At 43.8% G+C, this 27,777-nt stretch overlaps 1 protein-coding gene across 5 annotated transcripts; it reads left to right on the top strand.

Annotated features, from left to right (window-relative positions):
- The first annotated feature begins 2,252 nt into the window (after nucleotides 1-2,252).
- USO1 (USO1 vesicle transport factor) lies at nucleotides 2,253-27,777 on the top strand. Of its 5 annotated transcripts, none has more exons than XM_066186734.1 (25): nucleotides 2,253-2,355; nucleotides 2,618-2,704; nucleotides 2,834-2,898; nucleotides 7,161-7,240; nucleotides 10,407-10,507; nucleotides 11,431-11,533; nucleotides 11,691-11,746; nucleotides 11,989-12,109; nucleotides 13,371-13,549; nucleotides 13,993-14,133; nucleotides 14,903-14,991; nucleotides 15,506-15,660; nucleotides 15,912-16,117; nucleotides 16,950-16,970; nucleotides 18,644-18,754; nucleotides 19,390-19,508; nucleotides 19,716-19,897; nucleotides 20,765-20,886; nucleotides 21,842-21,980; nucleotides 22,742-22,905; nucleotides 23,441-23,530; nucleotides 24,277-24,363; nucleotides 25,657-25,755; nucleotides 26,215-26,430; nucleotides 26,819-27,777. In XM_066186734.1, the coding sequence occupies exons 1-25, from the start codon at nucleotides 2,290-2,292 to the stop codon at nucleotides 26,894-26,896; spliced, it is 2,877 nt and encodes a 958-aa protein (XP_066042831.1). In that variant the 5' UTR covers nucleotides 2,253-2,289; the 3' UTR covers nucleotides 26,897-27,777. The 5 variants fall into 5 exon arrangements, with proteins under 5 accessions (XP_066042831.1, XP_066042830.1, XP_066042833.1 ...); XM_066186733.1 differs by having other exon boundaries at nucleotides 15,906-16,117; XM_066186736.1 differs by lacking the exon at nucleotides 16,950-16,970.

Genomic DNA, 27,777 nt, shown 5'->3' with positions numbered 1-27,777 from the left:
CGGGGGAGGGCGGGCGACCGCGGCTCCCGTGCGTGCCTGCCTGCCTGCGTGCGCGCGCACGCCTGCGCAGAACGGAGACGGGCGGGGCAGGGAGGGGAAGGGCGGAGCATCCCGGGGCGCTCTCCGCCAATCAGCACCGGGCTGCCGCGGTGACGTCAGGCGCGAGGGCATATCCACCACCGGCGGGGTGGGGAGTGGTCATGGAGAGGTCGGAGTGCCCGCGGCAGGAGTGGTGTTGTAGGCAGAGTGGGCTTTGCTCTTTGCTCCTGCCTTAACTGTTCCGGTTCTCCTCCGGGTGTGCCCGAGTGTCCGGCCCTTACCATGGCATCAAGGCACCAATGTCAATCGTGGCGCGTGGCCGGGCGGGTTCAGTTCCTGACCCCCTTGGTAGTGCCCACCGGAGCTGTTTCGCTTGGACGGAGGTCTCCAGCCTGTAGAGCCACGGTGCGGTCAGTGTTGGGATACAGCAGGGGTCTGCGGAGAGCTGCGCCCCCGTCCTTTGCTCAGTCAGAAGTTTACATCTTCTCACTGAAATAGAAACACTTTTGAGTTATGCTGAAATAAAAAACTGTGCGTGATTGCAGGTCAAATACCAGGTAACTCCTTTACAGGGTGGCAGAATTTGCCCCTTGGAGTATATTGTCTCTCCAACAGGACAGCTGGGGCGTGTCAGACATCTATTTTGGAGGCAGCTCACTTTCTTTCCTGCGGTTGTGTGTGAGGATGGAAATATTGAAATAAATTTTGGTTTGTGAAAGAACTTGGTGTTGGTTATTTCTTGTTTTCTTGCTAAGGACTAGAATTTCCTTATGCCAACTTGAACATATCAGGTGAGTTCTGGTGTGTATTTGCACTGGCCCAGAACGGGCCTTGAATCATCACTGTTGGGAAGGGGTGGGGATCCTTTCCTAACCTTTGAATATCTAAACACCTTTGGTTTAGGAGAAGGGGTTTTTGTTTTCTCAGACTTGTTTTGCTACTAGTGAGCAATGAGGTGTAAGAGGATCTGGGCATTTAAAAACTAGGGCCGTTGTGAGTGAGCTGCAGCTCATTATGTAGCACCAGCATGCTACCGGGTAGGCTGAGGAGAGAAAGCATAGTCAGGGATGCACAGGCCTGATATGCATGACTGTGCTCAGCAAAACTGGGGGTGTGTGGTGGCTGCATGCTGGAGTCACCCTCCTGTGCATCAGGAAACTGCTAACATGGCTATGGTTGCTATAACCACCTCGTTATTTGGTGACCAAACCTCACATAAGGATTCTTTGTTGCCGAAAAAGGTAAAAAACCTCTGGGCCACATGCTGGGTGGTGAATTTCATTCTTTAGTAGATAAGGAAAATGAAATCCCCAAAGCTCTTGATTTAAACTGTGATGTGAGAGGGGTTGTCTCACTGGAATGAAATTAACTAGATTTTGGAACTGATGATCTTGGCACTTTCTGTGCCCATTTGCTGTGGTTGCAACTGAAATTGCTTTAATTGGATATGTAGAATAAGCCAAGCACTGCCAAACCCTACCAGTAGCCATTAGGAAGGCAGCATGAGGGTGGGAGCTGGTGTGTTGGTGCAGTGCCCGAAGGGTTTGAAGTTCTGGTTCTTGGCTGCTGCTCCTCAGCAGGAATCCAGAATATGTCATGGTGACATCCAAGGGTGGCATTCAGCATCTGAAAGTAATTTAAGTACTTCGTGGTGCTTTTCTCTTGGACTCGAACCATCAGTCTTATCTAGGTAAGCTTCTGGTTCTCACTGAGGTGTCTTCGTTCCAAAAGTATTTGGATACTTTCTACTTGTAGTTAAGAGTAGCTATCACCTTGCTGGTTTTCATTAGAAGTGAATGCAATTTCTGAATTCCAAGCCTGAGAGTTTGCCTAGGGATTGATGTGGATGCACAGACCCCGAGACGTAGATGGAACCGTGTTACAGGGGTGTGCTTTTTAACTTCTCAGAGAGGTTAATGGCCCCAGCCCCTGCGTATCTGCTGTTCACGGTGAGCAAACGCGCAGCAAAACGTTCTGCGAGCTGCCCCGCCATGCAGACCTGTTCGGGGGCCCTTTTCCTCATGAGAAAGGCGGGCCGCGCCCTGGGACCCGAGCGCATTTGGGAAGAGCAGTCGAAGCTTGCCCCAGCTCAGGAGGGCACGGCGGGCGACATTCCTGGGCCGGTCCCGCCGCACGCCTCCCGGAGCCCCGCCCGCGGCCGTGGCGGTGCCACGTGGCAGCGCAGGCGCGGCGGCCGCTTCCGCGGGGGGAGCGGGAACGTCTGGCCGGGCCGGGCCGAGCCGAGCCGCCATGAACTTCTTGCGGGGCGTCATGGGCGGCCCCAGCGCCGGCCCGCAGCCCTCGGGAGCCGACACGGTGAGCGGAGGACGCGGCCAGGCTGGGGCAGGACCGGGGGGCCGGGACAGCCCCGGCTGGGGCCGCCCTGTCGCCACTGGCTGCGCCGCTGCCTCTGACAGGCCCGGGTGGTGCCCGGTCCTGCTCGGGGCCGTGAGCTGCTGACTGGAACGGGGGAGGAGCAGCTCTCCCGTGCGGTTTCTGACCTTAGGCTGTGTGTCGGGAGTCTCTCCTGCAGCCCCGCCGTGCTGGCTTATCCCGTGTGTTGTACGTACCCTTCCAGATCCAGAAGCTGTGTGACCGAGTGGCTTCGTCCACGTTACTGGATGACCGGAGGGATGCTGTACGTGCGCTCAAGTCATTATCCAAGGTAAGGAGCCAACTTCCCGAGTAGCGACGTGAATTTCAAGTACCTTTGTCAGGTACTTGTAGAAAAGGCTTTGTTTGGTGTTTGGGCTCTACCATTATTCGAATGGTTATTCGTCTCTTTTCCAAACAGAAATACCGATTGGAGGTCGGCATACAAGCCATGGAACACCTCATCCACGTTCTCCAGACCGACCGGTAAGCATCCTGCAGCTGCCTTGGGCTGCTGACCTGACTCTTCTCTGCTGCTGACGCGAGAGATGCAAACCTGCTGGCCTGACAGAGCTGGGAGGGCAGCTGGGTTTCGGGGAACTCCTCTGCCACCTGGGCTTTTTATGCTGGTAAATGTCCTCAGAGCCTATTCGGAGGTAAAAAAACAGAATTCCAGGAACCAGGAGGAGAGACAGAAAGACAAGCTCTTAGAGTGAATATACTACCAAAGTATGTCTTAATGCTTCTCAGGGGTATTTTTCCACTGCTCTAGAAGGGTGAGTCCAAAGGATCATGTTAACTAAATGCACTGTTTGGAATAGCCCAGATCAAGCTGTCATTGGGCAAAAGGTGAGCTAGACAGAATTACATAGAGGAAAAGAATGAAGTCAGCAGGTGTGTGTTTTTGCTCATGTGTGTTAAAAATCAAGTTGGGTTCAGGTAAACAGGAGAGCTGGACTAGTCTGAGTGCTCTGTGTGGACTAGAATGTAATACTTATGCAGTCCAGTGTTTGGAATATCTTTGTTATCCATCCTTGGAATCCGTGCTGTACCTGATAGTGCCTACGTGTTGTACTGTGGAACCCGTTCGCAGTCCTTGGATTTAAGCTTCAAATACTGCACATACTTGGTAACGAGGTAGGCAAGTGTATGGGGATAGTCATTCAATCTGGATTTGAACATCAGGCTGGTAAATTTATATGAGACAGTTGTGAGGCTGTGGAATACCTGGATGTGCATACACTGGAAGGAGGAGCATGTCCTTTGATTCCAGTACTGAGGAAAATTAGGAAAGCTGCTGTTCGGTGTCTGGAAGGAGGCCTCCTGCTCCAGTTATGGATGTAGGACATGAAATTCTTCAGTGCTTAGCCGAAGGCTGCTCATTGAGGCCTTTCTTGCCTGGCCAGTTACACCAGCTGGGAAGAAGGTGTGAAAGCTGCTGTCTAGGCAAGTTCATGTTATTCCTATTCTTTGGGCCAGGTAGTTAAAACTGAATGTCTGACCTGGTGCAAAACAGTGAAAGGGAAGGTTATAGGAGTAACTGTCACAGATGTGAAGGGGAAACCCTTTAAAAAAATAGGTTAAGGAGCCTACTTTCATCCACTTATCTGCTCTGAGAGCAGATTTGAACTTTGAGAAGGGAGGCGGGGCTCTACTCATCCAGCTGAGGAGGCAACCTGAACCCTGTAGGGCAAGGGCTTGAGGCTTTTAAGTGCTTTTTGGGCTCCAGTTGATCCTTTGGAATTTGTGTGTGCTGGGGTTCTGCACACATATCTTGTGTGACTCAGGCTGCAGTTGGAAAAAAAATATATACAGGGTTTTTTTTGGTTTTCAGCTGAAGAAATGCTGGCTTTGCCAAGATGTTGCTAGGGTCATTTGCTATTGCTTATTTGGTGGGCCAGCACATCATCTGGGCCAAGTGTTGGGTGCTGTGGCTTCCTGGAGAGAGAGTTGTAGTCTGTGTGTATGACCAGTGCAGGTGTTACGTGTTGAAGTTCTCATTACTGTTTGGTGTCAGTAATGATACAGGTGAGGTTTCCTGGACTCTTTCAATGCAAATCAAAACTAGCTGAACTGATTAGGTGGTTGATAAAGGAATCACAGGCTCAGCTGTCCCCAAAGCCTAGTGTGATGGATATATTGAATTGGGAGGTTGCTCTTATGGTGTGTGCACAGGTCTGATCTTTGGACCTTTCCAGTGTCCACCTGAAGTGCCCTGAAGCTTTCTGCAGAAGTGGAAAATGCTCTTTTCCACTTGTTTTGGGTTTTTTTGTTGTTGTTTTTTTGTTGGTTGATTTGGTTTTTTTTCACTGCAGCTGCTTAAGAAGAGAGGTCAATGACTGACTGTAGTCTTCTCACATGTCACTGTGTTCATGTAAATCATGCATATGTGCTGTCTTGTGGCCCATTTGCTGTGTTGCTGTGAAGCTTAAGATGACAGCAGGTTTAATTTGAAAAGAAAAATGTAAGTCCTGCCTGTGTCCAGTTCTCAGTTCCTTGGATCCTCCTTTGAATTAGTTACAACCTTTACCCTGAAACAGCAATATACCACTTCTGAAGTGGAAGACATTATTCCACTTGTTAAACAGTTTACTTTTAGGTTGCCTGAAGCTGTGTCTCCTGCTCAAGTGCTCAAAACTTGTTCTACAGAAAACTGATTTGTTCAAGTTTTCCAGTTCTGTCAACTGGGCATCCCAGAGCCTGAGTCAGCTTTTACATGTTCCAGACTTAAATACACTAGAATTCTTACGCTATGTGCTTATTTTGTAATATGTAGTAGTGATCTGGTAGAGGACTTCTACTGACTTGTTGTTGAGATGTTGCTACATCCCACCAGAGATTATTAAAAAAAAAAAAAAAAAGGCATTTGACTGTTGAACAGGGCAATACCACTCGACTGTTGGTGCAAGAGAAGGCACTGGGGTGAGAAGGCAACTTGATCCTTAATTGCTTTGTTTCTACATACATTAAAAGGTTTTTGAATTTCAGTGTGACAGTTGAAAGAGTTGAAAGAATTTTGAGCTTAGTTATGTGATCCTAAGAGATGGCACTTTTTTTCCCTAAAGGCACAAACCTCAGGTATCCATGTGCTGGACAGTCAGTACACAGGTGCCTTCACTCCCACATGGTTCTGCTCTGCTGTTGTTGGTGAACTTACTTGAATGCTGTGGAAAATCACCACTGGCAGAGATAGGTTGGCCGAGGTGGCTTGTGCTGGATTGTTGCCTTGCACAAAGGCTGCCTCTTATGGATGCCTCAAAAGTCTTGTTTCTTGACTGGTTTTTACTGTAGAGTAAAAGCTGGACAGCTTCAACATGAACAGAATAATCAATGAGATGTAGGATGTGCTGAGCAGCAGATGGTGGCGAGGCAGTGAACAGCAGAGGTGGGATGCTGCTGTCCTCATTTTGTAATCTCTTGTCTTTCAACCAGAGAAACAACGCCTGCTTTTAGTCATATGTACGTTAAATGTGCTTATTGTTTTGGAGCTGCTGTAATTTCCCTAACGAAGGATGTTAAAAAACGCACCAAAATGCAGCCTTGCTTTTCAAGTTTCCATGAAAGAATTTGTGTGTTTTTAGATGTGAATCTGTTTCATTTCTATGAAAATTAAAGCATAGACTCTGTGGTAGTGTGTTGAAGAATTAAAATGACAGTAAAAGGAAAGCATAAGCAGGCTGGAGGTATGATCATACCTGCTAGATGAGACTGTTTCCATGGACTAGAAGGTTAGGGTGGTTGTTCAGGCCTCTGCTCTGAACCGGCTTTGCAGCCTCATGAAATGCAAATTTATCTTTGGTGTGGGGGCCTTACTTGGAATGCCTTGGAGATCAGTGAGAGTAAGTACTTAAAAGCTGGAATGAGAGATTTTTGGTTTTGACAGTCTTCTTTTCAGATGTTTGATAGTCATGAAAGTGCTGTGAGGTGTGTTCTTCTGCACTTGGATACACCTTCCTCTGTGGTTTTAAGTTTTATTTTTCCTTTTTCTTTTTTTTTTTTTAACCAACTGCTTTCATTCTCTTTTGGTTTAAGAGCAACAAAGCAAGTAGCAGAAATAGTTTCATTCTGCCCCATAAACTTGTGCTGTGTCTTGGTTGTAAGCAATGGGTTTACAGAGGGTTCAGCCTTGGTAATGCAGAAGAAACAGGTCTTTCTGGAGAAGAGTCTGGGTGTGAACAGGTGAACTGATGCTTTGGGGTTCCCTGCAGCTTCCTGGGTATGCTGGAGTTCAAAACCCTGTAATAACTAGGTTTAGTGGGTTTGGTGACATGGAGGCCACCTGTTTGTGAGAATCCACAAGCTGCTGCTGCATTCCCCTGGAGCTCTGAGGTTTGGCTCTGGTTCTGTCTGACAGTGTAGCAGGGAGGGTCCCACCTGGAAACGCTGAAGCTTGTCTGCAGCTTCATTGGGTGATCTTCTGACAAGTCTGAAGTAATCCTAGGGATTTCTGCTGGTTTAGGAGCAGGTCAGAGGGAGTGACTCAGAAAATTAAAGACATTCCTACAGTGAAGAGTCCTGTTGTCATCTGGTTTCACCAGACTTCCTGAGGCTCACCTGAGGGAACGGAACTGGGAAAAGGAGCTTGACTCTGTCGAGGGAGCAGATAGCTCATGGTTACATGGTGCTGCAACAAGTCTTTGCTTCTTACTTGGCCTAGTGCTGCAAAGGGAACTGCCTGGGCGGAAGAGCAATGTTGTAAGAGTGGTTGGAAATAAGTAATTAAAGAAAAGTGGTTCTTTCATTTGCAGTTCAGATTCTGAAATAATTGGCTATGCTTTGGACACACTCTACAATGTTATATCGAATGACCTAGAAGAGGAGGAGCAAGGTAAGCACTTGGTAGTAATAGTTGTATTAACTGTGGCATTGCTTTCCTTGGTGCTTTGTTCAAGTTATCAGCTGTAATACTGTGATTTACTAATGCTTACCTAGACCTGCTTTGTTACTGTGTATAGCTCTTAGGATAATGCTAAAGGTCTTGTATGTAGCTTGCATTAAAGTAACACTGGATCTCTTGCTTATTAATTTAAAAGACTTTGTTCTCTGAACAGGAGCCAGGTTGGAATGGGATTAACTTTTTTTTCTAGTTTGGAAGTCAAGAATCAAGTCCTTCTTTGCTGTTGGGAAAGGATAGTTTTGGCTGTTACTGTCAAATGGGACATTACCATCTCATGATTTGACAAGGATGTTGAGATGTAAAATCTGAGGTACCTGTGATAAGGTGCCACATATAAGTGTGAAAACATTTTTCAACCCTGCTTTGGCAGTGGAGAAAGAGATTTAGAGAGATTCTACTTGTCTTTCTACAGCTGGGCTGTAAAAATCCATGCCACTCCTACCTCTTTCATTTTTGAAGGCCATTGAACCCGTCTCCAAGGCCAATGAATGTTATTCTAAACCATGTTTCAAATTGTGTTTGGCTTACTTGGCTTTCTTTTCCATTTTCCTCCAGTTCCTCATCTTGATTAAAAAGGTTTAGAGTAAGATCAGAGTTTCATAGTGCTGGTGAACTCATTTTTGTGGTAAAGGCCTTGATTAGGAACTAGACAAAAGTGTTGGCAAATTTTTCCAAAGAGCAAAGAAGTGTCTAGCTAGAGTTGTCTGTGAGAGATGACCAGGGTTGTAAGGGTTATGGGGTGCTTCAGTTTGACCCCTTCCATAAGAACTTCACACAGGAGTCCAGCTGCTGTAGGAAGCTGGGATGGCTGCTTTGGAAACCTGAGCTTGTGCTGTAATTGGTTGTGCTGTGTGGAAAGCTGTTCAACTGGTAAACCTGTCTCTTTCTTCTTATTTTATCTGCACTGACAGATGACTCTGAAGGTAAAAGAACCTTTACTTATGTAAATATGGCACTTTATTTTAGCCCTAGTTGCTACTCCTGCTGGTAACGCTGCTGCTGTTTAAAAAAGGACACTGTAAAAACTTGCACTGGAGCTCAGGGAAGGCATTTTGCCTTCTGCTGTATCCTTACTCTTTGGACCTTAAGTGTGTTTCCAATCTGACTTCTCCTGTGACTTGGCATGTTGAATGCCAGCAGATCCCCAGAGACTGCAGTAATGGTAAATTCTTGATAAAGATGTCAAAGGTGTGCAGCCCAAAACTGGTAGGATTTTAAGGGATCAAAGTTTGTGTTTGCAAGAAGCCCTGAAGCTGGCCACCAGTGCATGAGCTGCATGTGAGCATCCTTCACAGTGTCTCTTTTAAGCAATGCATGTTAAGATACAGTATTCAATTCTACTCTAGGTTACCACTAATGCTTTGCATGTTCTCTTTTTGAAACTGGTTTTATTTTTTTAAACTAATTTCTAATCTGCAGTGCTGCTTGGTAGTGAATTTATAAGAGCTGATCTTACTAGATGGAAGCTGTTGGCTAGATTTGAGATAGCCCGGGAATGTGTAGATTTAAAGAACAATTGGGAGTAGAAGGCTGGTTGCAAGATCTCTGGTGTAAGTGGAAAATGCAGTTTCCCTTTGTCTGTTTGGTTTTTATTAAACGCAGTAGAAGAAATACTTGAGAAGAAAAAATGTGATTTGGTCCTTTCATAGATGAATACTGAGCTAGAATAAGAAAAACTAACTACACCCTGAGAGAGGCTGTGCCAATTGTGTATGCTGCTCAGGTTTTGCCTTAGCACCTGGAGCTTGTGCAAGGGCAACAGTTGGCATCAAGAGTTCAAACACTTGCTATTTGCAGCTGAGGGTGGGACAAGGACAAAGCGTTCAGTCACAGCTCATGGAAAAGTCAAAGTGAAGTATTTTGACTTAATTTTGAAAGTAAAATGCTTAGGTTTCCTGGACTCTCTCTCCTTGACCTGCAGCCACCTACAGGAAGCGCAATCCATGTGTGATTGATTCCCAGCTGAGCTGCCTCTTATTCTACAGCAGAAAGTGCAGAAGCTGAACCTGTGTGGAGTTTTTAATCTTCATTTCTGTAAATGAATATATATCAGTTCAGGAATGGCCTAGACTTGATAAGACCCTCAACTTCAGAGAGGTCACAATAGGCCGTATGTCCTGCTAGATGCTACGTGCCTCAGCTGGAGCTATTTTTGCACATAGTCTGTCTTCCCTTTTAACATTTTTTGTACTATATCATAATTTCTGCAGCTAGAAATTCAGAGCAGAGTGTTTCTTGGAGGAGAAAATCCAAAGACTTTTGGATTTGGTCAGAAATTCACTTCTTTACCATTTATTTTCTGTTTATTTCTATTAAAACAAATACTTTCCCTTTGACTTAGAATTGCTCTTGCTCAGTTTTTCAGTTGACATTCCTTGATTATATCAAGCAGTAGTACCTACAAGACATTGTGTTGTGGAACGGTTATGTAAATTGTCACTCAGCCTAGAAAAATAGCAGTGGTGCAGAGATGTTGCTTGCATGGGGTTTGGTCGTTTTGTGGGATACTTTTGCATTTGTTTTTTGTTAATGCAACTGTGATGCATGAAATAATTATGTAAGACAATGTGCTAGCCCAATTCTGTGTAACTGTAGAGTGAAGAATGGAGTAGCCCTCAATTCTGGTACATTGGAAATCAATTCAGATTCCAAGACTGAGAGGTTTTGATGCTTATCTGTGTGACTCTTCCCTTCCTGACGTTTAGGTCTTTTTCTATTGCTAAACCAAATAGATTAATGAAGATATTTGGGGCAATTAGCTTTAGATGATTTATACTCCTTACACTAAAAGGTTCTTGGTATGAAATGTACTTTGCTTTAGCCCATCAGTGTAGGGTGCTTATGAGGGGCTGCTCTCTTGGAATAGTGGAGCTATATGGGGATGTAACTGCTGAGATTCAAAAGTTGCATTTAGAATAATGTAGGGTTTTTGTTTTGTGCAAATCTTGTTTTGGTGTTTGTTTTGAAAACAATTAACATTTATAACAGCGACCCAAAATCTTACGGTCACCCATAGCCTTATTTTAGTAAGAATAAAAACCACAGCTGCTGAAGTTGTTCCAGTTGTGTTGTAATATGTTGTTTTTTGCTGTTACAGAAGAAAACTCAGCAAAACAAGTTGATGATTTGGGGAGTCAGTTCACAGAGATTTTCATTAAACAGCAAGAAAATATCACTCTGTTGTTGACTCTGGTGGAGGTGAGTAACTGTGTAATGTTTAAGCTCCTGAGAGATGGGTGGTGCTTTTCCTAATGGAGAGAGCCATGGTTTTGTCCTAGTGAAGCTGGTGTCAGGGATGAGGTGTGCCAGAATCCAGTGAAGATGGGGCTGGAGGTGACTCAGGACTGACCTGGATGATCACCATTGGTGCAGCTTTTAAAGCGGGGGAACATGGAAGAGAATCACAGAACCATTTAGGTTGGAAAATGCCTCTAGGATCATAGAGTCCAACTGTTAACCCAGCACGACCGTGTTCACTGCTAAACTGTGTCCCAAAGTGCCACATCCATGTTTCCTGAACACTTCCAGGAATGACTCCACCACTGCCCTGGGCAGTCTTTTGAATGCCCAGCCACCTTTTCACTGAAGAAATTTCCCTGAATAGCTAATCTAAACTTCCTCTGGTGCACCTTGTGGCCATTTTCTCTCATCCTGTTACTTGAGAAAGGGGTTCAGTTCCTTAATTAGAAACAATAAAAATTATTGCTCCCCAAACAGCAGTGGTTGTCCCTTGTGCACGGATTGTTTTTCAGATGATCATTAAATCATCAGGAGACAGTTATGTCTGAGATACAGTTCAAGTGGAAAGGATGACTGTTTTCCAGCAGCATGATATTTAACTCATTTTCCAATGGTTTTGTCCTCATGGAGTACCTTTTTACTTGGAGCTGTTAAAATTGTTGTTCCCAAACTAAGAATGATTGTGCTTGAGAGAGAGAACAATACAACACTTTCTTCTTTTTTCCTTTCCTTTGTAGTCCAACCTCAGTAAAAAGCATGATATTCTGCTTTTTCCATGTGGAACCTATGTCATGCTTTGAGCGGTATGAAGGAACTGTCAGTGTATCTGAGTCAAATGCTGTGGAATTTATTACTTAATATGCTCTTTTTCATGCTTTCAGGAATTTGATTTCCATGTTCGTTGGCCTGGAGTGAAGCTACTGACATCTCTCTTAAAGCAGCAAGGGCCTCAAGTGCAGCAGATCATTCTGGTCAGCCCCATGGGTAAGTGCTTGAATCTATTGCTACACTTGGAGCTTGATGCTCAGCAGACATGGCAGAGGCCTAGAGGCATCTTGAACAAAATGCTTTAAAGACCTCCAGCATGAAAAAGCGGCACCTTTTAATGTTTTGGGGGTTTTTTTTGAACTGTTTCTTGCAGGTGTTTCCCGCCTCATGGATTTGCTGGCAGACTCCAGGGAGGTTATCCGCAATGATGTAAGTACTGAGGTACTGTGTGGCACCTTGGCATCCTCTGTATCCGTGTATCGAGGCCCAAGAAACCTGCTGTCCATGGGGGGGTGTAGATGTGCTGAGCTGCAGGGCATGAGGGTGTGCCTGTGATCCTGGCTGAGGATTATGCTGCTGATTCAGCCTCCTCCCAAGAGCTGTGATTTGTGAAAAACAATGGAGTTCTATTAAAACCCAGGTTTGGTTTCTTTTCTCCTCTACCTGCCAAGGGAGTCCTGTTGTTACAGCAGTTGACCAAAAGTAATGCAGCCATACAGAAGATTGTTGCCTTTGAAAATGCCTTTGAGAGACTTCTGGATATCATAACAGAGGAAGGAAACAGCGATGGAGGTACAGTGGAGTCTAAGACTTAGCCTTGTGCTTCTGCAACTATGAGCTGATGTTTCCAGGCTTACCTTAGTCAGTGGTTGGAGACTGGTCAGTTGGTAAAATGATCACAATTCATAGACTGGTTGTAAGAAAATAAGCAAAACCAGATTGACCAGGTAGCTGTGTTTCAGTGTCTTTTGAAAAATTGGCGTACGTAGTTAAAACATCAGGTAACTCCTCTGAGCACGTGTGCATGAGTTAGTGTGTTCTTGCTTGACCTAGGCCTGTGCTTGGAGTGGCAGTGTCAGATGTGCGTGCTGCATTTGTCACTTACCGAGCTGAGCATCTGCATTCTTCCCACAAGATCCTTGGATGCTTGGAGTGGCTGGAAGTAACAGCTTGCTGAGTTCCTTCAGCTGCACCAACAACTTCAGTTTTCTGGTCAGCTTTTTGACAAGTCAGTCACCTGTTGGGAGGGAAAAAGCATTTTAAAAAGGAGCAAAAAACAATGCAGCACTTGAGGGCTTGCTTTTTTTGCTAGCAATGTGATGCATTTACTACAGTCTGTTTCAGTAGCATGATAGGTTGCTGTTCCATGACCTTTCTGTGGGCTGCAGGAGCAGTTATTGCTTCTCTCCCTGCTATATTATTCCAGGTATGTTGGCATGGAAATATTCAGCAAACCTTTGATTTAAAGCTGCTATTTTTAGGCAGTTAATATTTTTAGACTTGTTATGTAAATTCCTATGTGCTAAGACTTCTCTGCTTTCTCCCCTGCTACTTATCTGTTCCTCTGATAGGAGGAGCCTTTATCTGAGTGCAATTGGACAACTGAAAAGTAGCTTTGAAATAAGTTGGAAGATGGTAGCCAGTAATTGTAGAGAATGAATATGTGAGGCAGGAAGAGCTACTGCCTCGGAATCAAGATGCAGTTCAGGAGGAACTTCAATTGAGTGCATTTGATAGGGACAGTGTAGTCTGTGGAACAGGTGAACTTTGGGACACAAAGTGATGGTGAGGTTTTGTTGGCAGCTTTTCCCATTTACCCACTTAACTGATATGAGCTGCACATGCTTTGGAAATTTGCTTTGGACTTGGGGAACAAAAACAGTTTTGGTTTCACAAGGTTTCTAGTTATTGATCCAAGCCTAAATGTGTGTTAAGAATGAAGAGCTCAGAAATGTGTGCTCTGTTCCATCTAGAACATCCTCAGTGTATGGACATGCTAATTTGTTTTTGTGGGGCATATTTTGATTCACCACGTAATACTTTGTCTCATCAGGAATAGTGGTAGAAGACTGTCTGCTTCTGTTGCAAAACTTGTTGAAGAATAATAATTCCAATCAGAATTTCTTCAAGGAAGGTTCATACATTCAGCGTATGAAGCCTTGGTTTGAGGTTGGAGATGACAACTGCGGGTGGTCTGCACAGAAAGTAACTAATCTTCACCTGATGCTGCAGGTAAGGTGCTATTACAACTCCTAATTACTGATGCCAGCTCTCTATTGACTCATGTGCAGTGAAAAGTGTCATGTCAAAACGGTGAAATCCAGTCCTTCAGCTTTGAATTAGGTAGCAGTGCTCATGAGCTGTGCTGCTTTCAGCACAAACCCTGTCAGAGGTAAATCTGTGGCAGTTGGCATATCACATAACTTGATGTCACCTGAGATGTAAGAGAGATTTAAACTAAAAACATAATTAGGGGTGTTCTGTGTAAAGAATCCCCCAGTATAAAACTGAAAATCAAGCAGCCATACATAGCAATGGGGTAAACATTCTGTTCATTGTCTCCAGTCTCCATTTTAAGAAGCAATTCTGTTTTCTGGTGAAACTGCAGATGAGTTTGGTTTTGTGTTCAGAGGGTCCCAGGCTCTGTTCACATGGCAGTGTTTCCTTCTCTGTAGCTTGTGCGGGTCCTGGTGTCCCCCACAAACCCTCCTGGTGCCACCAGCAGCTGTCAGAAGGCCATGTTCCACTGTGCGCTCTTGCAGCAGCTCTGCACTATCCTCATGGCAACCGGGGTTCCTGCTGATATCCTCACGGAAGTAAGAGGGGCAATGGATGGAGGGGTGGGAACGACCAGACAGGTGATAACAGCAGTCTGCAGGGATAGCCAGCTCTGTAGAGACTAACTGAGTATTTGCCAAGCAACTATTTCAGATGGCAGAGATGTCGGCTTCCTGTGTGGCAGCATAAACAGAAGAGTTATTTACATTAGTAAATTTCTGGTGTTCTGCAACCAGAAAGGATTTGGATTTGCCTATTTTTTTTCCTTTTGATTTCAGCATATCCCAGAGCAGCTGAATTTATTAATGACTTTTCCTGGTTTGGGGGTGGGTTTATTTCTCTTTTTAATTTTTGGGAGTGTCTACAAATATTGTAATTGTATAGCTTCCAGTGGTGAAGGGTTTTTCCCTTGATAAAACCATGTGCTTGGATTGAGTGTGGACTCCTCTATTCCGGTTCTTAATTTCTTAAAAGGTTTCACCTTTTCACTTTTTACAAATGTCCAGTTTAGCTGTTATTTTGCTGTCATAGAAAAACGGATCTGGCATACAAAATGAAGCTGGAGGTGACTGAGCTTTGTGTCCCTCAACCTTTGCTTAGCTTTGCTTTGCTCAGCGTCTTTCACAGCTGTTAAATGCCTTGATTTCATGCACTCTGGTTTTACTTAAGTCTCTGAGCTGAGACTTTGTATGTGCTTTTCAGTACTGAATTGTCAGGGTAAACTGCAATAATTTTGAAAGTTCTAGGTGGTAGACCATGGCTCATATTTAAACATGGATTTAACTTTCTTCTCTGCCCTTTCCCTAGACCATTAATACTGTGTCGGAGGTCATCCGAGGATGCCAGACAAATCAAGACTACTTTGCCTCTGTAAATGCACCTTCTAATCCACCAAGGTAGAGGAAGAAAAGTGTTTTAACTCTATTAGGTGATAAGATATTGGTACGAGCAATCCATAGGGTTTCTTTAAATTCCACACTTTGAATTATGGTCCAGAATAACAGGTTCAAGTTCATGTAGGGTGTATTGGATACAGCATTTAGGTGTCAAGTGTGTTTGCAGAGAGGTGAGGCCTAGAACTGGTATTAGCAACTTGAAAAACAAATGAGCAATGACTGAGAAATTCCTCAATCAGGATGAACTGCTGTTGCTATCAGCCAAAGAGGATTTAGAGGCAAGGGAGATGGATAATCAGTCTCTTTTTCTGTGTATAAATAACTGAAAAACTTTTAACACCACGGGTTTTAATACCCTTGTTTTAAATAGTAATAGAGGCAGTACTAGGCCACAGTGTCTTTCCTTACCTGTGGAATACATCCATATCATGTACCTGCAGCTGTTTTCATTCACAGTTTAGTTCTCAACTTTTCCTTGCTTTTAGTTCTCTGCTTTTCTCTGCTTTCCCAACAGGCCTGCAATTGTAGTGCTGCTCATGTCCATGGTAAATGAGAGGCAGCCGTTCGTGCTACGCTGTGCTGTTCTCTACTGTTTCCAGTGTTTTCTGTACAAAAACCAAAAAGGACAAGGAGAAATTGTCTCAACGCTCCTGCCATCCACCATTGACGGTAGGCCAGGGCACCATCGCTGCAGTGAGTTCTGAATTAGCACCTGTTCAGTGCACCACCTGGCGTCTCATTATGTACCTACTGTTCAGTGACAGCTCCGGGCAGGGTGATTTGACTTAGATTTGTCTAAAACCTCATTAATTTGTTTCGTCTGTGTTTTAGGTGTGTTGTCTTAAATATTTTGAAAATTAATATTTTCTGTGGCTTGTTTTAACCTCCCTCGTCCCTCTTGGCTGCTCTGGTAGCTACAGGTAACTCTGTCTCGGCGGGTCAGCTGCTCTGCGGGGGCCTCTTCTCCACGGACTCTCTGTCCAACTGGTGTGCTGCTGTGGCCCTGGCCCACGCCCTGCAGGAGAATGCCACACTCAAGGAGCAGCTGCTGCGGGTCCAGCTGGCCACCAGCATCGGCAACCCACCCGTGTCACTGCTGCAGCAGTGCACCAACATCCTCTCACAGGTATGGCACTACCTGCCCTGCCATGGCTCCGGGTGTCCGGGGGTAGTGTCCCTCCTGGGCAGGGCCATTGTGGGGACATGAGTGTTGCCTTGATGAGGAGGAGGATTCTCTTTTGCAGGCTGTTCTTTTAAAGCTTTGTTTAAAGCTCCTTTGAGGGGAGGAGAATAGCAGCAAATCTTGCTTTTCCGTCAGATTGCTGCTTAGTGCTGCCTGTTTTCAGTTGGCCCCAAAGCATCCATGCCTTAAACGTGGTTTAAAGGACAAGGCCAACTGGCAGAGTCTCTACCCATGTTGGGTTTTTTCGCTGAAGCAGTGCCTGTTTGGGTATTTAACCTGAACCTGCTAACTGGAGATATCATGAAAAATATTAGGCTGTCATGCTATGCAAAGATAAAACTTTTTTGAGCTTGTTCAACATGTTAGTACTTGGCTTGGCAAATGTCAGGTGAGTGAAGTTCACCTCCTGGCCCACGCCTCCTTGTGACATTAACCTGTTTTCGAACCATTCAGGGAAAAAACCATTCACGACTAAATGCACATTCCCTGTGTAATAGTAGGGAGTTGATTAAGTCTGGTGGTAATTAGATTTTGCTGCTAGTGAAAATAACAGCCGGAATTTTGAATTTGGTCCTATGACTTTTCTCCTGCTTTAGCTAAAAATAGTCAGTATTCATTTTTAACCTGTGTAAGGTATTTCTGTGTAAGGTAAATTTTAATCAGTAAAAATGCTTGTGATTCTTCAGCACTACATGATAAAAGGGACTCAGATATGGGGGATGTTTTTGAAATGTTCCACTTGAAGGTTCTCAAGTAATGTGTGTGTAACTTGCAGGGTGATAAGATCGACAGACGGGTATGTATTTTTTGGCACAGCTTGTGCATTTTCCTGCCAAAAGCAGGCCTTTCCCTCTTGTCTGGGGTCTGCCGGGGAGGATTTCTTTAACTGCTTTTTGATGTGTTTCCACTTACAGCTTTGTATTGCAGTGGTTTGGGTTTTCCCTGGCATATCAACCTCTTGGCGCCTCCAGGGGAATCTCTGTGGGTGCTCCCCAAGACTATGGGATACATATCTTGTGCAGCACGGGTGCTTTCTTTCTTGGTGGGCAGGCTAATGGACCATCTGTTCACGTAATAGGTGGGATTTCTTGTAAGGAGAACTAAAATTGTTAGAAATAGTGTTTTCTGAATGGCCTGTAGCAAACAGCTGGTACCATCAGAAGTGGGGATATGCTGCTAATGTCCTGACTGCTAGAGGTAAAATGGTTCAGCCTGCCTGCCTAATTGTGAATAGCAGGTGTCTCATTATGAGCAGATTGCTTCTGAAGCGTTGTTTGATTTCCAGGCTGTTACTTAAAACATAGCTGAGTTGGTTATTGGTGGCACAAAACCAAGTATTTCTGTTGTGGAATTGTGTTGTTTTACCCTGTTGATCACAGATCAGGGTTGTTACCAGCTCTGAACTGTGGAACAGCAGCCTTGGGGAGCTGTCATCTGTCAGAGTAGGTGTTATTGTGATATGCCTAGAAAATAGCTGTTTTTTAGAGAGGAGGTTTTTGGCTGTGTGAAAATCCTTAGGCAGAACAGATCAATTTGACCTCTGAACACCAAGCAGTGCTTGAGAATAAATGTGGTTTGCAGCTGCTTCCAGCATATGGGTGTGCTGAAGTGTTGGTCTGCACAAGCCCAAGGGAAGGGGAAGGACCACTGGTACCAAGGTTGGAGAAGGTTGAGGTATGACCATGTGCTGTAGGGCCACTGCCTCTTACAGGGGTTATTCCCAGTGTGCATAGGCTGGCAAATCCTGCTCGGACAATTAGAGGCAGTGTTTGTAAATGGGGGAGGGAACACTTGCCTTGCTTGCCATCTGAATGTTGACTGTTGGAAGAGATGGATGCTTATCTTAGCTCAGCTGGGCCCAAATACCTGCAGCAGAGGCACAATTAAGAGTCAGTTTGGAGATGAAAACTAATTTTGTCCGTCTAACAAAAAATGTTGCAGTTAGCATTTGCCTTGCTGGCTTAATGTGCATATTGTCCAAACCAAAGGCCACTACAGGATTACTGTTCTTTTACTCAGAAAATAATACTAGGAACACCTGTCAGTTTTAAGTTGGCAGGGTAGGTCTTGGTGATGCATCTTTTCCAGGGAATCCTTATGTGACTAAATGCACACCTTGTTCCTTCTTTTTAAAGGGGTTTTGTGTATGTTCCTTTATGTCACCCTTGTATTAAAAATGCGGAACTAATATGTTATGATTTTATATTGGTGCTGATTTGCATTGAGTAATATTTCACATCTGTGTCGCTTGCTGGTTTGCTCTGAAAACAGGTCAACATGAATGATCCTTGTTTTATCCAAGCATTAAAGCTGTTCAGTATAACTAACAAATGGGTGTTTGGAAAGACATGACTTGTAGTTTATAAAACACTAAGGTGGAAGTAGGTGAGTTCTGATCCAATACAGCTTGGGTTTGTATTTTAGTCCTCTCAGTGGGAAGATAACGATGGAGATGTTTATTCTTTACAGGGCAGCAAAGTACAGACCAGGGTTGGACTACTGATGCTGCTTTGTACTTGGCTGAGCAACTGCTCCATTGCTGTCACCCACTTCCTTCACAACCCAGCCAATGTGCCTTTTGTATCCTTGACCTGCTTGTGGAATGGAACCCCTTGCTTAGACATGACCTGGGTTATTCATATTCAAGTTAAATGTTTGTCTAGATCAGTTTACAGGGGTTCTGCAAAACAGAAAATGCACTGGGCCAAGAGACAAAATCAGCCTTTGTTGCCAGTGCTCTGTGTACAGACTTGTGTATAAGATGCACATACCAAAGTAGTGTGGAAAACTGTCTCAGTCTGCCAGCCAAGTGAGTTTTTAGTGCAACAAGCCTGTTTGCATTTTTAGTGTGAATTAAACTGAAGGGGCAAGAGGAATGCTTTGTACTTCTGTTAATTTCTGTGCTTTTCAGGAAAAAAACTAGTTAAGTACATGAGCACATAAAGCTGAACTGGGACCTTTATCTACACTGCAGGTGTGCTTTGGAACAACTAAATCTCTCAGGTTAGACAGCTACTGAGAAGTTTATGGGAAACCACTGATCACCCAAGTCCTTCAAAGTAGGAGTTACCTTCGCAAGGGTTTTGTCAGCTCTTTTGTCTTACTTCCTAACAAAGCTTGGGTTTGTGTATAAATAAAAGGGAATGTAGACAGAGAGAAGTATTAAATGTGTTGTGATTACAGAATATCTCCAATATCCTTATCAAGAGTTCTAGCTTACAGGGCAGATAGCTGAAAACCTTGGAGAAGAGGAGCAGCTTGTCCAAGGCCTGTGTGCACTTTTGCTTGGCATTTCCATCTACTACAATGACAATTCCCTTGAGAATTACAGGAAGTAAGTATGATGGAGAAATAATAGGACTGTATGGAAGTGTTCTGTGAAAGGCAGATGATGGTTCAAGAAGCTTTTAAGTGGGACAGCCGTGGGATTAAGACTTGAGACAGATAGTAAGAGTTATATCTGCAGAACCCACTTTGAGGGAATGATGGGTTTGCTTCTTGTCCAGTTGTTGCACTGTCATTGTTTGTCTTTTTCGTGTAGAGAGAAACTGAAGCAGCTGATTGAGAAGAGGATTGGCAGAGAGAACTTCATTGAGAAGCTTGGCTTCATTAGCAAACATGAACTTTATTCCAGAGCTGCTCAGAAGCCACAGCCCAGTTTCTCCAGCCCAGACCACATGATGTTTGACCATGAATTTACAAAGCTGGTAAAGGAATTGGAAGGTGAGATGCTACACTCATTTCTCTAGTTTTTGTCATAAAGTGATGGATGAGCTACCAAACGTGTTGTGTTACTCTTGAAAGTAGTGTGATGACACTAAAAGTTATAGTAATAGCTGTAAGTAATCATATACCCAAGTTGCAGCTTAAGCATTAAATAAAAATACTGTAACTGGATTACCTGATATTCTTAGGTGAAATGATTATCAATAGATTCTGTGAGTTATCACAGTGGCCAAGAGGTGTTTATCTGTGCTCACATGGAAACTCAAGTATTGAACCTGTACAATGATCATAGAAACTTCATTTGTTGAAGTACACAATCCAGATATTTGCCATTTCTAATTGATAAATTAAAAAAAGGTGAATGCTGAACTTCTTGGCTTGTTAGGAAATGGACACTTGCTTTGGTCTGTGCTTCCTGGATTGTCATCAATCTAACATGTGACTGGTGTCCTGTTTATTAATATTGCTCTAAACTTAAATCAGTCCAGAGAAAGAAAAAACCTTAAAGCAGCAAGGGTAAAGATGGATTTTCCCAAGGACTTTTGTCTGCATGTTGCTCTTGAAGTCCTAAGTCTTTCACTTATTTGCAAAATAATTTGAGCTGCAGCTGCAGTGGAGTCATAGTGCAAGTAGAACACAGCTTTTTTGACAGGAAGTACTCAAAACACCCATTTACTTGTCAGAAACAGAGAAAAGCAGTAAATGTGCAAACTGCAATTAAGTCACCATTTCTGTTAAACCTTTGTGACAATCCCTTTTTAAATGTGCAGGTTGAGTTTGCAATGCAATGAACTCAAACTGTGAGACTGTTCTGAGGACAAAGATGTGAACTGGGATCTAGTTGACGGAAACTGTTTTTGACAGGTGTCATAAGTAAAGCAATTTACAAGTCCAGCGAGGAAGATAAAAAGGAAGAGGAGGTCAAGAAGACATTGGAACAGCATGACAACATTGTTACTCACTACAAAAAAGTCATCAGAGAGCAGGTAAGAGGGTGCTGGACCCTCCATGTGCCTCCAAAAGCTGTTGGTTTTGCCTTATGGAGGCTCTGCTGTGCACTTCAATCCCCCTTGTTCCAAAGTGAGTAACAAGGACACTAGCAATGCAGAAATGCTTCCAACAACACTCATGTCAAGGTTCACCTGAAATGTCAGTGTATGGAGCACTGGTTAAGGTATTTTTCTTTTTTTTCCCCTTGGGCTACATGCTCTTAACTGTGTTGGAGTGTTTAATTTCAAATGAGGAACTAGAGAACTCACAGCCCTTCAGAGACAGAAGTCTTAGTTCTGTGCTATCGCTTTGATGACAGATGAAATGGGGCTGAATGAAGAAATGGTTTGTTGGTGAAGTTTGGCTATACCTTCTGGGACCAGACTCTCAGAACGTTTTTCCAGGGGGAGTTAACTTGTGTGGTTGCTGCAGCTTAGATGGAGAAGTACAGGAACAAAGCTAATTAATTTAAACTGCTAATGGGAAATTGAAGCAGGTGTTTGGTGTTCTGAGATCAAAGCATGGGGTCCATGAGGCATTAGGGATGCTTCGGAACTACCAGAGGCTTTACTGAACATGTGATGTCTGTAGTTACCATGATTTCTTTATAAAGACTCCTGAAGTAGTAGACTAAACAAATGCAGGCTGTAATATGCTGGATAAAAATTACAATTAGCAGATTTCCTACCTTTCCCTTTCTTTCCCTGTTGTTGGTGTGACAGACTGCTGCTGTCTTTCCCAGGTGTTTTTCCTAGGCATAGCTAGCTAAGTATGCAGAGGGCTTTCCTGCTCATCTGTCCTGGCTAGCACCAAGTGGTGGAGCTCAGGTTTTGCTGCTTTCCTTCACCTTCCTGACAGAATTGTATTTAAGAGTTACTAGTATAACTATATATATATCTATATATATATATCTATATCTATATAGTACAGTGCCTTTTTTTTCTTTCACAGGACCAGGAGCTTGAAGAACTAAAACAACGAGTCAACACTTTAACATCTCAAAATGAACAGCTCCAGGCTACAGTCACACAACAAGTGTCTCAGATCCAACAGCATAAGGACCAATATAATCTCCTGAAAGTTCAGCTTGGTAGGCTTCATGAGTGACAATATAAAATCATCTTCCTTGTGCAAAGCTGTTGTGATTTCTGGCAAGCTGCAGCAGAGCTCCAGCAGAGACAACCTTGTGGGTGTAAGAGCTCACACTGGCTGTGGAACTGCTGGCTTCCAGGGAGCTGCTGGGGGAGGCTGCCTCTGCCTTGAATCAAGTCAATCCAAACCAGTCACTTCCTGTCCAGGGTCAGAACAGGACCAGATAGACCCTGGAGTCAGCTGAAGTTTGGGTCTGGAATGGAAGTGTGAATTGGGGAAGATGGTATGGCAGATGTGCGAGATGAAGCCTATTACTGTCACTAGAGAAACTGATAATTCAGTGTGTAAATCGGGGCAGTATGTTCTCCTTATCCCAAGGTCAAAATGCCTGATAAGGTGTACATGACATGATTAAAAATACCCAAACTGCCTTCATGATTACTTATGATTAAAAACACGTAAGGAATGAATTACCTTCAGAATTTCTCCATGCTGTTATTTTGGATGAACGGAATGGCTGAAGCAGCTGGCAGCATACATACCTGAAGAAATGCCAAATGAGAACTCTTCTTTGTTTTTTCTGTTTTATATGTAGAGAGTTCTTAAGTAGTGTGCTTTGCTCTTTTAGTTAGAACTAGAAGGGCTTGTATTGCCTTGTGGGGCAGGAGCAGGATGGGTAACAAGTACTTTGATTGGTGTGCTGGAAACTAAGTTATAGAACTGCTTGTTTGACCTTGGTTGTAAACTCTTGCTGTTTAGGAAAGGACACCCAGCATCATAATTCCCATGGTGACACATTTCAGATGAATGGCATCCAGACAGAAGAAGTGAGCAAATTAAAAGAGGAGTTGGAAGAGTGGAAAAACAAGCATGAGCTGCTGCAAGGGCAATTAAAGGAAAAGGATTCTGTGATAGAAAAATTGGTAAGTACTGTCTCAGCAGAACTTGATCCAGCTGCCAGTTCCTGGTTTCAAGTCCAACTTGCCTTAAGCTGTGCACGTCCTCATTGTGGTGACAGCCAAGCCATCCTGACTGACTGCATACCAGAAATAGGGAATCTGGTGGGAGATGGCTTGTGCAGAGCCTTGTCCGCTTCACACTGTGCAGAGAACAATCAGTGCAGCTGTAGCATCAGTGGTTTTTAGCCTGTTTTCAAAGTGTGGGGAAAAAAATGGGTAGAGATCTGCTGGGAGCTCCATGCGTTGTCGCAGTGCAGGGTGGCGTGTGCTGTGTTTTATCTGGTGCACGTCTCCTGCACTGGTGAAAGGTCCTTCCACACCCACCTCAGAGGATGAAACCAGCTGCTCTCATCAGAGAGCTTTGATGTGCGTTGCTTAGCCTGCTTGCAGCTTCTCTGCTGGGAATGTGATAATGCAAGAACAGCTGGGGGGTTTTTGACAATGTAACTACATTTAGAATTCTAGTACTAAAGCTGATTTTTTTCTGTTTTTCTTACAGAATTCTTCCCAGTTGGAAATGGGAACTACAGAGCAGTCTTCACAGACCAGCAAATTTGGTGGCTTGGAGCACAATAACGAGCTGATGAAGGTGAGCTTGTGGTATTTCAGCTCAGCTAGGGTGAACCAGGGGTAGCTTGGGATGGGAAGGGAGCTTTACTCTTTAGGGAGGAGCGTTGATTCCTGAATGTGTTGCTGTTTTTCATCAGGGATCTTTGTGATGATGGTCCTAATCTTGGAGCATCAAGGTTATACATCTAAAAATGAATTGTTTGTTTTCACTAAGCAGGGTTGAGGCAGAATAAAACACTTGAACTGACTTGCATAATGTGTTTATCCAGTGCAAAACGTATATTTAAATGTTGATATGAAAGCTTCCAGGTATTAGATATATAGCACAGAATAAATAACTGGAGATTCAGTTCTTTAAGATAGCTGTTGTTCAGAAAATACCTGGCAGAGTTCCTCTGTTTGGAGAACTAATGGTGCCTGGATTAATAAATTGTCATGGGTTTCTGCACCATGAGGGGCAATGCACAGAGGTCACTGTTGGGAGTGCAGGTGGTATGAAACACTTTTATAAAAGTGACTGTAGCTCAGACAGGTGCCTTGGTTGGGCATTCCACAGAAAAGGGTTTGTGAGAGCAGGGTGTACATGTTTCTGTCTAGCCTTGTCATTTAAAGAAAGACCTGTTGTGGTCTCATTGAGAGGCAGCTTTCCTGTTACATTTGCTAGTATGAAGCGGTTATTCTGGGAGCATTTAACCTCAGGAAAATTTCATGTGAATATGTTGTTTTATCAAATTAACTGAAAAGTTTTGTCTCTTTTTCCTGAAGGAATTAGAAATGCTCAAGAGTCAGATACAACTACAGTCTGTGGAAATCTCTAAGCTTCAGATGGAGAATCAAAAGCTACAAGTAATGGTACTGGTGAACAAGTTGTTTGTTTTATCTGTGGGAACTAAGTCTTCAAGACTTGCCTTTCTGCTACTGTAGCTACTTTACTAAACCAAGCTCCTTTTAAGTGCAGGCATCAGCAAGTGATTCCAACAGGGTTTCAAATTAAGTAATGAGTTACCCAGACAAATCCTTCAGGAGCATAGAGGGGACTTCTAGTCAAGTTAGTTCTCTCTGATGGCACTGGTCCTTGGTATTTTTAAACTATTATAAACTATTGCCTGTTCCAAGCATATGCTCTAATTAAATAGCCTTTGTGAGACACAACTGTGTGATATCATCCACATGAGAGATCATTATTCTTACAAGCAGTTGAGGATACTAATTGGAAAGATGATGTATTTGAAGGGCAAATGATAGGGGCATCTGTCTGTGCAGGCCTTCAAATGCTGCAGAGATTTTTCTGGCTGTGTACTGAACCAATGAGGCAGTAAAGCCTTGTGGCTAAATAAATGTAACTGTCTTCAAAACTAATAAACAGCTTTAGAAAGGGAATGTTGGGCTACAGAACCTGAACAAATTGTCTGTCAGATGCTTCCACAGCAGAGCTAACAAATCATGCTGCAGGAACAGGGGCTCCGCAACCAGTTGACAAATGAGTGTTTCATGTACACATGGTCCAAGAGAGGCAGACTCAGCTGCTTGGAGGGAAGATGCTGTTGCACAGGTGCTGGCTATGTGTGCTTGTGGTGATGCTTTTTGAGGCAGAGGTGTGTCCCAGTGTACCTCCAGCTGTCAGGCCACCTCAAGGCCATCCTACATCCTACTGCCTCCCTTGCTTGGAGAACTGGCTTAAGTGTGCTCCTACTGGAGAGGCATTGGTCTTGAATTTGTGCCAGGCAGCTGACAGGCAGCTGCCACATTTTAGAAATAACTTTGTGTAGGGCTGACTGAGATGAAACTGTTGCTATTTTTAGTAGTCTTATGCAAAGAACTGGATCTTTAGCCTAATAAAAAGACTTCTGTGGCACTTCAGAAGTATGAGAGCAAAGGTGGATTGCCTGTAATAGAGTCTGTGTAGGAAAAAACCCCACAAGTCTTTCAAATGCACCTGCAGTAAAGGTTTCACTCTGTGTTCTTGGTGGGGGTGTTTGTGTGTGTACGAGTCTGAGACCCGAGGAAGCACAGATCTGTTTGCAGCATGGGGTGTATGTAATGACCACACCTTGGCTGTCCTGTAAAAAGAGAATGCATTTTTAAAAAAATGACAGCTTGCTGTCTTGGTGTGTGCAGCACTGAGAGGGAGTTCCTTGTCCACAGAATACAACTGCAGATCCCATGTTAGGAGACAGTGGTGCAACAGCAGCAACAAGCTCAGAATTGGAGGGACGACTGGAGCAAGAAATAAAAGAGCTGAAGGTGGGTAGTGGGTGAGCACCAAACCAAGCCATTGGATACTCAGCTTTCAATTAGGAGGCTTCTGCGGTAGCCGGGGCTGCTGGAAGTGGTTTGTTTCCTCAGCATCCTTAGTGTTTCAGGCTCTGAAAGGGAAGCTGGATGTCCCCTTCATTTTTCACTTAGAAAATGAAAACTGCCTTTAAGGAGTTGGTAAGGACAGTCTAGGCTGTAGCTTTACTCTGACATAGACAGTCCAGTCTGACTGGGAGGAGGGTAACCACTGTTAATATTGTTCCTGTTTTATCCAAGTTGCAATAGTTTGTGTAAGGATGTGGTAGTGTGTGTGGGAACAAGGCTACAGGAACCAACAGTAGGCTGGAGCTGCTAAAGGTTGTGTATAGAATGTGTTCGAAGGATACAGAGCTTCAGCTTTACCTATGCTTGTATTGTAATTTGATGTGGGATTGTCCCTGTTGCCAGAGTGAAGTCAAAGCCCTTTCTGAGGAGAAGGAATCACTAAAGCAGCACCTGGACTCATCCAGTAGCACAGTTGCTATATTGCAAGATGAGAAAAGTAAACTGCAGCGAGAAGTTGCAGAATCCAAGAAAGAACAGGATGATCTCCTGGTGCTTTTGGCTGACCAGGATCAGAAAATATCTGCACTGAAGATCAAATTGAAGGACCTCGGTGTACCGGTAAGCAAAGAAATGGACCAGTGAGTTCTTGGGTCTGAGACAGGTCTGGGCACAGTAATGTGTGATCCAAGAAGTCTGGTGAGGCTGCTTTCTATAAGTAGAGGGAAGTTAAATCTATCAGTTAGTTTTTCAACTTCTTCTGGCAGCTGTCTATGAAAGATGACCACTGCCTGTTGTCCCCAGTGGTCAGCTGTCTTCAGCGGAGAAGTGAAGAACTATGGACATTACAAGATGACAGTTGCATTTAATAAGCATTGATTGATGTGGCATAGTTGTTTTAGGTTATCTTTAAGCTTACTTGCAGTCAGCATTTGTCTTGCCTTCGAAAGGTTGGATCAGAATAAGGGATATTAGGATATTACTGCTCACAACAGATCTTGTATTTCAGGTTGAAGATGAAGATGATACTGAATCTGGAGATCAAGGGGATGAAGATGAGGATGGGGATGAAGAGGAACAAGACTAGAATACTGTTGTGTGTTACCATGAAAGCTAGATTGCATTGTTTTTGGGGAAAATCTATTACTGGTGTACAAAGGAGAACATCTGCCTATGGGAAGCAGATCGGGAAATGACAACCATGGGCCTACTTATAAGTTACTCAAGTGTTGGAAAATCCTTTGTACTAGGTAAAGCAAACAAAAATCACAGTTTCAGTTCTACATGAATATCCCAGGTTGTACTTGTTTAGAAGTTGCTTCAGACACTGTTTAAAGCAGGGAATGGCAATGTTACTGCCTTGGTTGATTGTCATTGACAGTTCTGTGCATTTGCCTATGGTTTTAACTTCCTTGAGCTCTTAACACAATTAAATACAAAATTATTTGGTTTAACATCTGTTACATGGAGTCATTCCCCCTGCCTTCAGCATGGAGCTTCAGTGTAGTTTGTGGCTTCCTCTCAAGAGCAGTGGGAGGCAGAAGGGTTGGGGTGGCCTCTGCCAGCCCAGAGTCTGATTCTGGGGGTGCCAGGGGTCCTGCACACAGATATGTACCTGAACACTTTCCTGGCTGCACTTGGAACCTGTTGGGGAAACTGTGCTCTGCTAATACCATGGAAGAGTTTTCATTGAAAGCTGTGCAAGAAATGTAGCCTTGGGGTGAAGAATTGCTATGGGAAACAAAGACCAGTACACTTTAAGATCTAAAGTGCTACCGAGTCAGCATAAATCTAAGTTTTAAATCTTGTTGACTACTTCAGTAAGGAAAGGAAAACTACTCTGATTTATATAACTTATTGGCTCTTTATGAGTAAATAAAAGATGACATTTTAAAAGAAAACAGAGAATGGTAAATGCATCCAATTCTTTTTTTTGGTAATAAAGAGAATATGTCTCCTTTGTCCTCA

This window comes from Chamaea fasciata, unplaced genomic scaffold (assembly GCF_029207755.1).
Source record: "Chamaea fasciata isolate MVZ Bird 193981 ecotype frontalis unplaced genomic scaffold, bChaFas1.0.hap1 SCAF_6, whole genome shotgun sequence".
NCBI lineage: Eukaryota > Metazoa > Chordata > Aves > Passeriformes > Sylviidae > Chamaea > Chamaea fasciata.
Note: the sequence above shows the minus strand (reverse complement) of the source record. Positions and strands in the feature narration are given on the sequence as shown.

What these genes read in the sequence shown, in the direction of transcription:
- USO1 (XM_066186733.1), top strand. Translation starts at nt 2,290, where the DNA reads ATGAACTTCTTGCGGGGCGTCATGGGCGGCCCCAGCGCCGGCCCGCAG. An exon ending in ACAATAACGAGCTGATGAAG is followed by an intron (nt 23,531 to 24,276) that starts GTGAGCTTGTGG and finishes TTTTTCCTGAAG; the next exon opens with GAATTAGAAATGCTCAAGAG. An exon ending in TGAAGGACCTCGGTGTACCG is followed by an intron (nt 26,431 to 26,818) that starts GTAAGCAAAGAA and finishes CTTGTATTTCAG; the next exon opens with GTTGAAGATGAAGATGATAC.